The sequence below is a fragment of the Papio anubis genome, chromosome 11 (assembly GCF_008728515.1).
Source record: "Papio anubis isolate 15944 chromosome 11, Panubis1.0, whole genome shotgun sequence".
In the NCBI taxonomy this organism is placed as follows: domain Eukaryota; kingdom Metazoa; phylum Chordata; class Mammalia; order Primates; family Cercopithecidae; genus Papio; species Papio anubis.
Genome location: NC_044986.1, coordinates 66,398,090 through 66,411,716, shown reverse-complemented (window position 1 = coordinate 66,411,716; position 13,627 = coordinate 66,398,090). Strand labels below are relative to the sequence as shown.

Sequence of the window (13,627 nt, the reverse complement as noted above, 5' to 3'; positions counted from 1 at the left end):
ACAAGGTAGCAATGGATCTAAAGTGATCATATAGGGGCTCACGATCAGGGCAACCTAGAAAGAGCTGGACACATGGCTCTTGTTGCTGGATAGCAATGCTAAGCTGTGGCTGCCGTGGGATTCAGTCTCTCCTTGCTGTGTGGAAAAATACGTGCTTCCATGTGAGGATCAGGCCCTGGGCTCCATACATGCCACGGGTTAAGGCCCTGCTTGTAAAGCCTTTCAATTTAGCATGACTTATCAGGAAAAACTGTTTGCTATGTTGGTCAGGAATCACCGATTGATCATTCCACCCCAGCATGAAGACATTAGTAACCAGAGTGCGAGTGTGGGGGCTCAGACTCACTCGGTTTCCCTTGTCCCCGGGTGGTCCATGTAAACCCTGCAAGAGATCAGAGAACAAAGGCATGTTAATGAGGACACACAGGCCGGCTGTACAGTGCTTTCTTCCAGGTTCATCAAACTCCCGATGCCTCACTCACCGGAGACAGGTTTAATTATTCCCATTATACAGAAAGGGGACAGAGAAGCAAATCGCTCAGAAAACTTGACCTAGAGGCAAATGATGAGTTCTGGGCAAAGCCAAGAACACACTTCAGGCCGGGCGCGGTGGCTCACGCCTATAATCCCAGCACTTTGGGAGGCTGAGGCAGGAGGATCATGAGGTCAAGAGATTGAAACCATTCTGACCAACAAGGTGAAAGCCTGTCTCTACGAAAAATACAAAAAAAATTAGCTGGGCGGGGTGGTGGGCACCTGTAGTCTGAGCTACTCTGGAGGCTGAGGCAGGAGAATCGCTTGAACCTGGGAGGCAGAGTTTGCAGTGAACCGAGATCATGCCACTGCACTCCAGCCTGGCGACAGAGTGAGACTCCATCTCAAAAAAAAAGAGAGAACACAGTTCTGGTTTTCTCGCCTCTCCAGCCCAGGTCCTGGACTGTGACTGGGTTCTCCCGAGGTCACTACCTCAGGTGAGGGGTCAGTTCTGAGGATGCACTTGCGGGGGGCCAGGAATGCTCTTGGCAGAGGGAAGTTCCCAAGGCATTCCTGCCAGGCTCTTGCTAGACCCTCTTTTCAAGGTGCAAAATGCTCTTCATTCTATAGCTAGGGGAATTTAGCATGAGGCAAGCCTGGCCCAGATGTGCATACCTGGCCAACACACACAGCCTCCAGTGGATGGGAAACTAAGGTATGGGCTCTTGCAGGCAGACACCCAACTTCTGTAACACAGTGGTAGGAAAGCATGCTGCAATGGAAAGCCAGGTGTCCCCTGCAAGGCCCAGCTCCCCTGGGAAGCTGCTCCGCTCATGAAGCCTCTCCTATCACAGGGGTCTGGATTTGATTCTGCCCCTCCTGAGGGCAGGGGCCGTGGCACACTCATTACTGAGGCCAGGCTGCACTTAACACAGTGGGAGGGGCTCACATCCCATTACAGGGTCCACGTGGCAGAGCCCTGGTCCTCTCACAGCACAGTGCCCAGCAGGGCATGCTAGCCCATCACCAGTTGCCTCTTGGCAGCTTCCTCTGTCATGGAAATGAGAGTTCTCCCTCGGCCCTGGATTTGTGCTGCTCCAGGCCCTGGGTGTTTGTTTTTTTTGGTCTGTGTGTTTGCTTTTTTGAGGTGGAGTCTTGGTCGTTCACCCAGGCTGGAGTGCAGTGGTGCGATCTTGGCTTACTGCAACCTCCAGCTCCTGGTTCAAGCGATTCTCCTGCCTCAGCCTTCCGAGTAGCTGGGATTACAGGCGTGTACCACCACACCTGGCTAATTTTTGTATTTTTAGTAGAGACGGGGTTTCACCATGTTGGCCAGGATAATCTCTATCTCCTGACCTTGTGATCCGCCTGCCTCAGCCCCCAAAGAGCTAGGATTACAGGCATGAGCCACTGCGCCCAACCGCCCCTGGGTGTTTCTAATGGGGGCAGGGGTGGGAGGAGAGGAACCTCTGATCCCAAGAGACTCACAGGAAGCCCAGCTGCTCCCGTTGGTCCTGTCATCCCAGGGTCTCCTTTGCTGCCCTGAAACGGGAGAAAGAAATGCATGAATCCTCCCAGACGTGGTAACAATCTTTCTTGCCATTTTCTACTTTGGTATGAAACACAAGAAACCTCTCCAGTCCCCTCAAGAGCCCTCCAGGAAGCAAGGGCTGTGGGAAAGGTGGGGCGCTGCTGATGCGAACACTGCCTTGGGGAGGGGGCTCAGAAGCCCCCCTCACTCTCCCTGCAGCACAGCCTATCCCCTAAGGCCCCCCAGAATGACCAGTGGGGTCCTGGGCCTGGCTGGCCTGAGGCAGAAGCAGGGGAGAAGAAAGCCGATCAGGAAGGCAGGGGAAGAGAAAGGGAAGAGAAAGAGAGCTTTGCTTCTTCTCTGCAGCCTCAAGGGTCACCCCTCAGAGCAGCCTCCTGATTTCCCCAAGCTAGTGGTCACGGAGAAGCTTGCACCCTCTGCAGAAGCTCCTGCCCTCACCATCTGAGACACAGCCAGCAAGATGGGCAGATGGGGAGTGCAGGGAACTGCCCATGCAGGCAGAGAACTCGACGGATGTCCACGCAGGGACCTCTGAGCCCTGAGTGTGTAGAACCCAGGGGCTGGCTGGGAAGAGCTGATATAGAAAGACATACAACTACCCTGCCTCCACTTAGCCGACGCCTTCCACCCTCATCCTCGGGCATGCCCATTTCAGCAGGACAGGCCTGGAACTGCAAGTCCTATGACATGGCCAATGTCCCTCGACAGCGACCATGGGAGCCTGGCCTATGGCTCTGGCCTCCTGACTTCTTGCTGTCCTCCAGGAATGATCTAAACACCACCTGGCCCTCTGTTCCATGCTGTTTCTCTAAATCATTACAAAGTTGAGGCATGTCCAGTGACAATGGCACCCAGGGCCTTGCCAGACTGAACCTGAGATGGACACAAGGTGGCTAGAAGCCAAAGTGGAGGCAGTTCTCCAATTCCTTTTTTTCTTTTCCTCTTTTTTCTTTTTCTTTTTCTTTTTTTTTAAATAGAGATAGGACCTTGCTCTGTCTCCTAGGCCGGAGTGCAGTAATACAATAATGGTTCACTGCAGCCTCCACTTCCTGGGCTCAACTGATCCTCCTGCCTCAGCCTCCTAAGTAGCTAGGACTAGAGGTGCGCACCATCATGCCTGGCTAATTAAAAAAAAAATTTTATAGAGTCAGGGTCTCACTATGTTGTCCAGGCTGCTTTCAGACTCCTGAGCTCAAGTGATCCTCCCACCCTGGCCTCCCAGAGTGTTGGGATCACCGGTGTGAGCCAACATGCCCGGCCTCTCCACCTCCTTTATCGCTCCAAGTCTAATTGACTCATAACTACACAACCAGCCCCCCTGTCCCAGGCTGCTGTGAGGATGACAGAAGAAGAGATGTAAGAAGGAAGGCATGAGGGCTGAGACCCCTGGTGTTGGGTCCCAGACCTGCCCCTCCCTACTGGCCGCCTGGGCCCCTGGCTCACTGCCCCTCCCTCCTGGCCGCCTGGGCCCCTGTGGTTCACTAACACTCACCCTCTCGCCCTTTGGTCCTGCTGGGCCTGGAACTCCAATTGGTCCTGGAGTACCCTGGGGAGGGGAAAGAAAGCAGAGGTGAGGGTCCCCACATGCTGGGGAGCCCTGGGTGCCCCACCCGATGCCTGGAGATGAGCAAGGTCCAAGGCCCAGTTTTCAGGGTTGGCGAGGCCAGGCTCGTTCAGGGCAGTCATTCGACTGGGCTGTGATCCTCTTTGGGTTCAGGGGCTGTTGGGGAGAGAGCACCTCCCCATGCCTCAGAGCCAGATTCGTGGACTGAAACCCTTTTGCTTCACAACCAAGCTTGCCAAGGCTGAAAACGGTGGGAGAATGGTTGCTTAGTTTTGCTCCCAGAAGCACTTGGGAGGGAGTGGACCCATCCCGGGGCAGGGGCCGGGGGCTGGCACCCTCTTTGCTGTTGCAGCTCCACATGCAGCGGGAGGGTCTTCATGCCACAGAGACGGATGCGGACGCACACACAGGGGCAGACGATAGAGGGTGGTTCAGCCAACGCCCACCCCACCCACCCACCCACCGCAGACCCACAGCCCTGGCCTCAGCCTCTGGCCGGGGCCTTCTCGCCCCACTCGCAGGCCTGCGGAACTGGCTGGATTGGGGGTGAATTAGGATGCCTCAATGTCTGCACCAACACTGGCCTGGCAGGGGGGTGTGTCATGAGCTCTGCCAGCCCGGGGCTGGGGGCGCTGGAGTCATTGGAGCACGTGGCTTAGGCATGGAGCATCAGGGCTTGCTCTGGCCTCATCCAACATCTTCCCAGGTACCCAATTCACAGCCTGGCCAGACCAAGTCTTTAGTTCAGCATCTCCTATTGGCCTCAGATGAGGACAGGAGGAATGGGTTGGGCTGTGGGCAGTTTCCGGTGCTCTGAATGCATCTGCGAATGGTGGGGCATGACTTACTTCACAGGAGACAAAGAGGGGAGTAAGACGACCTCAGGGCCCCCTTTCCAACCACAAGGGAGGAAGGAAGGCTGTAGGCATCCATAATGGCACAGCAGAAAGTAAAAGGAGGCCGGGCACGGTGGCTCATGCCTGTAATCCCAGCACTTTGGGAGGCTGAGATGGGCGGATCACCTGAGGTCAGGAGTTCAAGACCAGTCTGGCCAACAGAGCGAAACCCCGACTCTACTAAAAATACAAAAATTAGCCAGGCATGGTGGTGGGTGCCTGTAATCCCAGCTACTTGGGAGGCTGAGGCAGGAGAATTGCTTGAACCCTGGAGGTGGAGGTTGCAGTGAGCTGAGATTGCGCCACTGCGCTCCAGCCTGGGGAACAGAGCGAGACTCTGTCTCAAAAACAACAAGGAGTCAGCTCAGGCCAGCGGTTCAGCGCAGCACCATGGAGTCACCTGGCTGGCCTTGCCTCAGAGGCCTACAAATTCCTGGGTATTGGAGAAGCTCCTTAGCCTTGCCGAATGTCAGTTTCCCCGTCTGTACCACATGTGTCTGCCTCCTCGACCGTGCCAGGTTTCCATGCATGAATGCATAGCAAGCATTTGGTGCTGAGCCTGACGTGTAGGAAGTGCCCAGTAAATGTTAATATTGGCAGGGAAGGCTTATTTTTCCCCCACATTTTCCCTTAAAGTTAGGATACTGATTTTATGAGGAAAATAAAGCCTCAGTTCCAAAGGGATGGAGTGTGTGAATTTGTACTTCTTCCCTCGGTCTAACGTAAATGGGAGAAGCCATTGAGAGGAAAGTCTTGGTTTCTCTGATTGCAACCACAGATCATCCCCAAGCCCTGCCCCACACCTGAGACAGGCGTGCTAGGTGGGGGAAGAATGGAGACGGAGGGACTGTGGCGAAGGAGCAAAGCCACAATAACGCCTGGAAGCCGGGGCATGCTCTCCGCATGTAAGGGTTTAGGGTGTGAACTCCATCAGTGCAGGGAGGTGGGAGGCTCTGAAGAAGTCTGTCATCTTAGGCAAGCTATGCACCTCCTATGTATGAGGGCACAGAATAGGCATTCAGTAAGACGGGGCTCTCACGGGGGTCACTCTTGACCCCCCTACCTCTAAAAGCTCTGGGCTTCTCTTGGTGCTAGTTACAAGTGCCCCTGGCCCCCTGGGAAGACCTGTGAGCCTGTGCTTCAGCGCATCCCCTATGCTCCACACACGAACCCTGGCAAGGTCTCGCCTCCCCTGAGGGTGGCTCTAGCCAGCTAACTACAACTGCATGCAGGCCATGGGCAGACATGGCCTTGAAAGCCCTCTGTAGGACAGAGCAAGATCTCCCTGGCTGGAAGCAAGCGGCTGGGTACACAGAGCTCTCGTGATGGTGCCCGAGCAGGGACTCGAGACTTGAGGGCGAGTGAGCTCAACACCCTGCGAAGGTTGACCTCAGAGGGCGCTCAGGGGAGGGACCCGAAGGTGGACAGGAGGGATGTTTCCTCCGATCCTTCAGTTGTTAGTCGTAAGCAGAAGGGCCAGGTGCTTTCTGGTCAAGAGTAAATGATGCCTGTTTTCTGGAATCAGAAAGAATGGAGGAAGAGAGGACCCAAGTGTGCCTCACTTGCTCTGTAATGAACCACCTTGTTGGGTTGCAGGGCAGCTGTGGTGTCATAGGCAGTGCAAAGTGGTCAGAATGTGCATAAGACACAGAGCTGGGCCTGGCTTCTGTGCTCCTACAGGCTACTTCTGTCCTCAGCCTTCAAAGCTGTCCTACCCCACAAATACTAGACTGGTGGCTGCACAAAACTAGGAGGCCCTCGTGGGAAGACAGGAGATGGACAGAGCTCACAGCATGAAGACAACACAGCATGACGGGCACACACAGACACTGGTGTGTTTGGTGGGGAGAGGCCATGGCTCAAACCTCCAGGGCTGGGCACCCAGGCTGGACTCAGCATTCCTTTGGAATCAGGAGCGGTGCTGCTGGAGTGGCCTCCCACCCCACACCTGGCAGGTTTGAGGTCCCTGGGTGTATTCTGTGGACTGGGGCATTCAGATGAAGGCCAGCCATATTTGGTCAAGAGGTCGGAAAAGGCCCTTCAGAGCATCGATGGCACCTTTCTGGTGTCGGAGGTGGGACAAGGTATGATTCACTGGGAAAATGAGGTCACAGTGGGACAGACAAAAGGGATCACAGGCCAGGTGTGGAGTGGGGTGGGGTGAGGGGTGATGGAGAAGTGACACTCACCGGTGGCCCAGGCCTGCCGTCCAAACCTGAAGCTCCCTGGACGAAGGGCACAGTTTGACCAAAAGAAGGGGAAGAGAGGATTGGGAGGGAGAAAAAGGGAACAATGGGGAGGGAAGAGGTGAGTAAAGCAGTGACTCTGGACAGACATAAATGCTGGTAATCAAACACAACTGGAGAAATAAGCTTGGGAGGACAGGGGATGGTATTCACATGGAAACCAACGAAAACATGGAGACACTGAATGCAGTGGCCGGCTGCTGAGCAGGCTGGGTGGAGGTCGGCGCGGATGGCCACCTGCTCCTCCCACTCCCGCCTCTCCTTTCTCCCTTTTTTCCCTCTCAGGAACCCCTCTCCCTTCAGTGTGACGGGGAAAGGGATACAGAAAGGAATGCTTGGAGAGATGTCTTGGAATCAGAGCTGTGCACCCTTCCCAGGACAGGTTTCACTGGGGAGGGGCCCCAGGTGAGGACGGCTCTCCCATCCTCTTTGCATTCCTGTTTGGATCAGGCCATGCTGTGGTGCCCCTGAGGGTCTCAACCCTGGGTGACAGCACCCAGTTGTGAAATCTGGGTAGGAGTTGGTCTGCTTATCCTTCAGCCTGGGGAAATGAGTTGGCTCTTAGATGATATTACAAATGACACTTGACATTTCGCTGGCACTTTACAATCTGAGACGCTCAACCCAAACTCGATCCATTCATATGCTCCCACACAAGGGCTCTTGTGTAGGCAAAGGCTTTGGAGGCAGCGGACTGGGACAGAGGTCTAAGGCCATGTATTTCCCGGAGCAAATGGGCAGCAGGTGGGAAGCTATGAGACCAACCCGCTATCAGCACCCTCGCTCGCTCTTGTCCGGTGAAACACATGGTTGGTGGTGGTGCCAGGGGGCGGGGGGCGCTCCTGTTCCAACCCTGGGTTATGAAGCTGCCTCTGAAACCCACCCAGGAAAACCCAGGGACCCTTTTCTAATGATTTCAATGTGACAAGTCAGGGAGAAGGCAGCGGCAATACTCTGGCCCAGTAAGGACTGAGTGCTTGAAAACTGCTTCCAACTGAGCCTCAGCCTCAGAATTTCAAATGAAAAGGAAGTCCCTAGAAGAGGGAGGCAACGAGCTGCTTCTTCATGGAAAAGGTGTTGGGTAGAAGGACTCTGCAGGGACTCTTCTCACATTTAGGACCACACGATTCTGGGACCGACCTTGACTCACTGGGCTAGAGAGCTGTGGTTCTCAGCCCTGGCAGCACATTAGAATCTCTTGGGGGCAATGTTAAGTAAAACATGCCTGGGTCCCACCCCATCCCAGCCCGATCCAATTCAAAATCTCCAAGAGCGAAGCCCGGGGTGATGGTAAGTTTGAAAAGCTCTCAGGGGATTCCAGTGTGCAGCCAGCATTGAGAACTGCTTCTGCAGGGCAAATGGGGGAACACTCCAGGATATGCCTGGAGAAGCAGGCTGCTACTACGTGGAATAAAACATTCAGGTGAAACCTGGAAACAGAATGGTAGCTACATATCCATGTACTTTAAAAAAATGCAGCATTAAAACTCAGTTGTCTTGTAGGCCTGGAGCAGAAGGCACAAATTGGAGGCTTTCAGGGCATATGTGGGCCACTGACATATTTTGTATGGTCTGCAGTGTTGCAAATAATTTTGATCTAATGTTAGAAAATGGAAAGATTTCACATAAAACACCAGATGTTTAGCTTCCTTTGAAAAATAGGAAGATCCAGAAATACCAGCTCCGCCTTCCTCCAAGGCAACAGTCAGCTGAGCTGAGAAGGGACGGTTCCCCTTAAAAAGGGATAAACGGTCTCTAGTGTACCACAATCCCCTCCATTCCCTAGTGTCTCCCTCAGGTTTGTGTTAGTTGGCTTGTATGAATATGCTTGTTGTTTACTTAAACTAAAAAAAAAACAAAAAACTTCTTTGTACCCATGCCTTTATCAAAAGTGAGAAAATTAATGATAGAGTAGGTACTTTGTCTTTCATCTGGCACTTTCCTTATTTATATTAATATTACTTGCTTGGTCTCCGTGCCTTTTGCATTTCAACCCCTGACTGAATTCTCCAGTGTTCATCAAGGGCGTCGGGGCTGTGAATGTGGATAAGGAGAGGTGTGGTTGAGTGGGGCAGGAGGCTCTTTAATAGTAAAGAGCACTTAATCATTCCAGACACAGCGTAAGACATGGGAAAATGCCTGCTAAAGTCATCAGTTTTCTGTAGTCTGTCAAGCAAATTGGCTTCTTAAATATTCCTACCTCGAATGCATTCATGAGGGTATAATTATACCTCCTGCATTTGCTGTTTGGTTGCTGTGATTGTATTAACCAGGCCTTCAAGCTCTGCCAAGTGGGGGTAACTGGGCTTTCCATTGTTTCTCTGCTCGTTATGGCTACCTGGGGTGGGAACTGGCCTTGAGCCCAGGACAGAGGAAGCCTGAGTGGTTGGAAGGAGTTGCTTTGCAAGGCCATGGCCTCAGAGCAGCCTCTGGCTTGGCCACCAACTTTGTATGTGACCCCCAGTGACCCACTTTCTTCTCTGGGATCATCAGTGAAATGATGAGATGGATTGCTAACATCCCTTACAGCTCTTGGAAGAATGCCAGAAGAATGCCAGCCTCAGGGGAGGGTTCGGGGGCATGGAGCCCCGGCTCCAGGGAGGGTGGTGGGATGCGCTCACCTGTACACCGGTGAGGCAGTGAAGAGGCCATCAGCCCTAACCAGCCCAGCCCCATATCATGACATGTGAACACCTTCGAGCAGCTGCCCACCTCTGACCTGAGGCCTCTGGCTCTGGGCAGGCTGATATCAGAGATCTCCAGGAACCCAGGAGATGAATGGCCTTGGCCTGCTGGGACCACAAAGTCTGACTTTGTCTGTGCCTTTCTGCCATGACCAGTGCTTAGGAGGGGAAAGCAGGAGTTCTCTTGGGGTCCCTCTGGGAAAATGACTGTAATGGAGACTATCTCCTTGTCCTACTACTTCCAAACCCTCCAAGCTTGGTTCCCATAAAGGCAGCAGGCTTTGATTGCTTCTGAACCAGGCTCAAGCAGGGCCTGAAGCTGCCCTACCAGCTCAGTGCCCCTTGGGGTGGGGGAGCCTGTCTTCTTCAGCATTGCCTTTCCCCAGCACCAAGGTGGGGCCTGGGCCCAGAGGAGGAAGAGAATCAGAGCCTGCGGTCTTGCCCAGGTGGGAAAACCAAAGCATGTGGAGCTCTGCATGCTCAGGCTCTAGAAACTTAGCTTTCCAGTGGCTGTCTCCCGGTTCCAGCCCACACCCCTGGCCCGTCAAACCCACCAGTCTTGCTGGGTCCAAGGTACTTACGGGTAGTCCCAGGGGACCACGGTCTCCTTTTTCTCCCTGGACGCCTTTCTCTCCTTTTGCTCCATCTAGTCCTGCTTCCCCCTGGAGGAAAGGGAGAGGGGATGAGATCACACAAGGACATGTCTCAGACAATTCATTCTTACATTCTGGGGTCCTGGAGACTGGGGTGGCATTTGTAGAGGAGGGAGGAGTCAGGGGTGGCGGGCTGAGGATACCAAGAATCCCTGAATTCTTAGCCTACTCCCGCCTCAATGAGTAGCCCATGTATCCTGTGGGAGCTTTGAGAGCCCCACAGAGAAAAGGACTAGGTGGTGGGGCGATAAACCCACAGGTCAGGCCTTGGCACAGGTGCCCAACTACATGGCAGGAAAGCGGGAACCTTAGAGAGATTTGCTCAGTTGCCTGAGATGCTACCCCCAGAGCCCTGAGGCCCACAGCCTAGTCGAGAGAACAAACTGTTCCAAAGTCTCTTGAATACTGGGGCACGAGGAAAGGGCCATTATCACACCAACAGCCTCCAGCCCCCTCATCCATTTGAAATGCTTGAGGGGAGGCCAGGAGAGCCCAGTGCAGAGTTCCCCCAAGCTTGACCCGGGGAGGGGTCCCACCCTATGTTGCTGTCTCTCTCCCACCTCTACTCAGCATAAGTGAAGGGGCTGGGGCAGGTTTGATAGGAAAAGGATTTTAACCATTGGCTAAGAATCTAACCTGTCACTTTGTGGGGTGATGGATGGGAAGCTTCTGAAGCCAAAGCATGCCAGGTGTCCATGATGGATGCTAAAGGGAACCTAGGACTTCCCCCTGCCCTGACTGGACCCCCTTGGCTGGAGTGTCACATAATGCCTTCTAGGAAGAAGGGTCAGCTGGTCTCGGGTGCATTTTCCCTCTTTTCTACTAGCACTGACATAGCGCCTGTCATGTGACTTCTCCTTACCTTTGGTCCAGGAACACCTTGGAGCCCCTGCATTTGGAATAAAACAAGGTGCATTAGAACTGCATCTCTAGTTAACACAACTGCCTTGTCCACAAATGGAACACAGAAGAGCAAGGATTTTGGGTGCAGAGTGTGGTTTGGGGTCCCTGCCCATGAGAGGTAGAAGGAAATGCTAAGTGGAGGTCATGCTTGGGGCTTCCTAGGGAATAGTCTGAGCCAGTCTTTTCCAGCCAGGGCTCACAGAAAATTTCTCTGTGGTCCTCATGGTTGACCCAGAGTCTCTTGAAAGAAAGATGCAGAGGTAACACAGCAAACATTAAATTAATACATGCAAAGTGCTTGGAACAGTGTCTGGCATCCAGTAAGTTTCAATAAACATTGGCTACTATCATTATTCCTACTGCTACTTCTACCATCCACAACAGAGGACACCAGTGCCTTGGGGACCACTAACCACACAGAGGCATGGACCAGCATCTGTTGCTTCAGGGTGCTTGGGGACCCTCTAGGGGCAATGCACAGGGGTCCAGTGGTTATATTTCTGTAGCCAAGGAAAGTCAATCCAGTGGGGCTGGGTCTCTTTCTTTCTTTCCTTCCTTCCTTCCTTCCTTCCTTCCTTCCTTCCTTCCTTCCTTCCTTCCTTCCTTCCTTCCTTCCTTCCTTCCTTCCTTCCTTCTTTCCTTCCTTCCTTCCTTCCCTCCATCCCTCCCTGTCTCCTTCCCTCCTTCCTCTCTTTCTTTCTTTTTGTGAGACAGGGTCTCACTCTGGTTGCCTAGGTTGGAGTGCACTGGTGCAAACTTGGCTCACTGCAGCCTTGACCTCCGGGGCCCAGGTGATTCTCCCACCTTAGCCTCCTGAGTAGCTGGGATTACAGATGCGTGACACCACACTCAGCTAATTTTTCGCATTTTTAGTAGAGACAGCTTTTCACTATATTGCCCAGGCTGGTCTCAAATTTCTGGACTCAAGTGATCCACCTGCCTCAGCCTCCCAGAGTGCCAGATTGGTATCACGGGCATGAGCCACTGTGCCAGACCGATGGGTCACTTTCAAGTGAGGATTGAGAGAAGCAGACGTTGGATGGCAAAGGCTGAGGTAAATGTTGGGCAGAGCTTATAGACAAGGGATCCTGGGGCTGCCCTACCAGTCAGCTATTTCCAGGAAACCAAGCAATGTGGTGCCCCCAGGATGGTGCTGTTTAACATGGGAGGGAAAAGGACAGGGGAGGGGGGTTTGTAGACTAGGAAATCCCTCCCTGGGAGGAAGAGGTGATAGTGACTAAGGATCAGGTTGAGCCCAGTGACTGCCATGGAGAAGGGACATTAGTGGACTGGCCACTGACAAGCCCTCTAAACTTACCGGAGGTCCGGGAGGCCCCTCTGGCCCTGGCGGCCCAGGAACCTAAAAGCCAAAGGGGAGCCCTGTTACACTTGAAGTGGCCCTCCCTCCTGACAGGGCCTAGGGCCCAGCTGGAGACTGCAAGGCCAGAGGAGGACATGGTTGCCCACTGGAAGTCAGCTAGTGACTGCCCAGCACAGTATCCCCCGAAAAAGGCCCAGAACACGTCAAAAACTCTTAGCAACCCAGTGGCCTGCTCAATGTTGAAAAAAAATTTCCAGGTAATGTCCCTAAAGATCTATTCTTCTTGATTTTTCTTGGAAGAAAAAAAGAAAGAAAAACACCAGAAGATCTAGCAGCACTAGGTTCTTGCTCATGCATGGCAACAATTGCCTGGAGTGGAATAAGAGTTTTCCCCTCTAGGTGGGGCATGACATCTTCAGTTTACTCCAGTACCCACCACTCCCTATTGTCTTTGACCAAGAGCTCTTGCAGTCATTTTTTTGCATGCCTGGCCCTTGTAGACATTTGAGTTTGAGACCCTTGGCTTAGAGGAGCAGAGATTGGTTATCTGGAATGTGGGGAGACTGAGCTGTTCCTAAAGATTGCTCCTCAAGTCCCCAAGGTTTGTTACAGACAGGATGGGGACTGCTGGTCTCTGTTTCCCTTGAGAGCAGATGCAGATTGTGGTAGAGGAGATTCTGACTGGACAGTGAAGATGGAGGAGCTCAGGGCTATCTCCTCTATGGAGGGTGGTGCCCATTGCAGCTTCTGTCTCTGATGAACACAGACATCCTTTTGTCCACAGGCAGCCATTGCTGGGTCCTTCTGAGCTTCTCACCCCGCCTCGGCTTCGGGGCTCTCCTCAGGTGCCTTGTCTTCCCGTGGGCAGAATTCCCTGGAGCATGGCCAGGGGAGTGACTCCTGTGCCAGGCCACGACAGAGGGCACCCCTACACTGGGCAGAAAGGAGGTCCCTATTGTTTCCTGGACCTGTGGACTTTGTCGCTCCATCACAGTCTCCTTGCAGGGAACACAATCTTTGGAAACTCTGCCTTCTTAAAAAAAGTTTCTCATTTTTAATAAAAGTTTACCATTTTAATTCTTATTATAAATAAGTGGTTTATGTATCCTAATCATGGTATTGATTATACAAATATCTACATGCATTAACATTCACAGAACTGGACATATTCCTGAAGTAAATTTTGCCTGTGTGGTAATTTTAAAAACAATAAAAAGGTTTCAAAAATTTAAACACTTTCTTGATATATCAGATGTGCTTGAATATATGTGTATACTTTTGATATTTATATATAATAAGCATATAATTGTATATACATATATGTATATGCTTAT

General features: G+C 52.7%; 1 protein-coding gene across 15 annotated transcripts in view; it reads right to left on the bottom strand.

Moving 5' to 3' along the window:
- Nucleotides 1-13,627, bottom strand: part of COL13A1 (collagen type XIII alpha 1 chain) — a 158,038-nt gene that overhangs the window by 12,014 nt on the left and 132,397 nt on the right. For 8 of the 15 annotated variants that reach the window (XM_021943394.2, XM_009214774.2, XM_017962975.2 and 5 more), the window contains 7 exons: nt 12,291-12,332; nt 10,932-10,958; nt 9,998-10,078; nt 6,676-6,711; nt 3,519-3,572; nt 1,963-2,016; nt 347-382 (listed from right to left, as the gene is read on the bottom strand). In XM_021943394.2, the coding sequence (XP_021799086.2) occupies nt 347-382; nt 1,963-2,016; nt 3,519-3,572; nt 6,676-6,711; nt 9,998-10,078; nt 10,932-10,958; nt 12,291-12,332 (330 nt within the window). The remainder of the gene's footprint in view (nt 1-346; nt 383-1,962; nt 2,017-3,518; nt 3,573-6,675; nt 6,712-9,997; nt 10,079-10,931; nt 10,959-12,290; nt 12,333-13,627) is intronic. The other 7 variants (XM_021943401.2, XM_021943396.2, XM_009214778.3 and 4 more) reach the window with 3 other exon arrangements.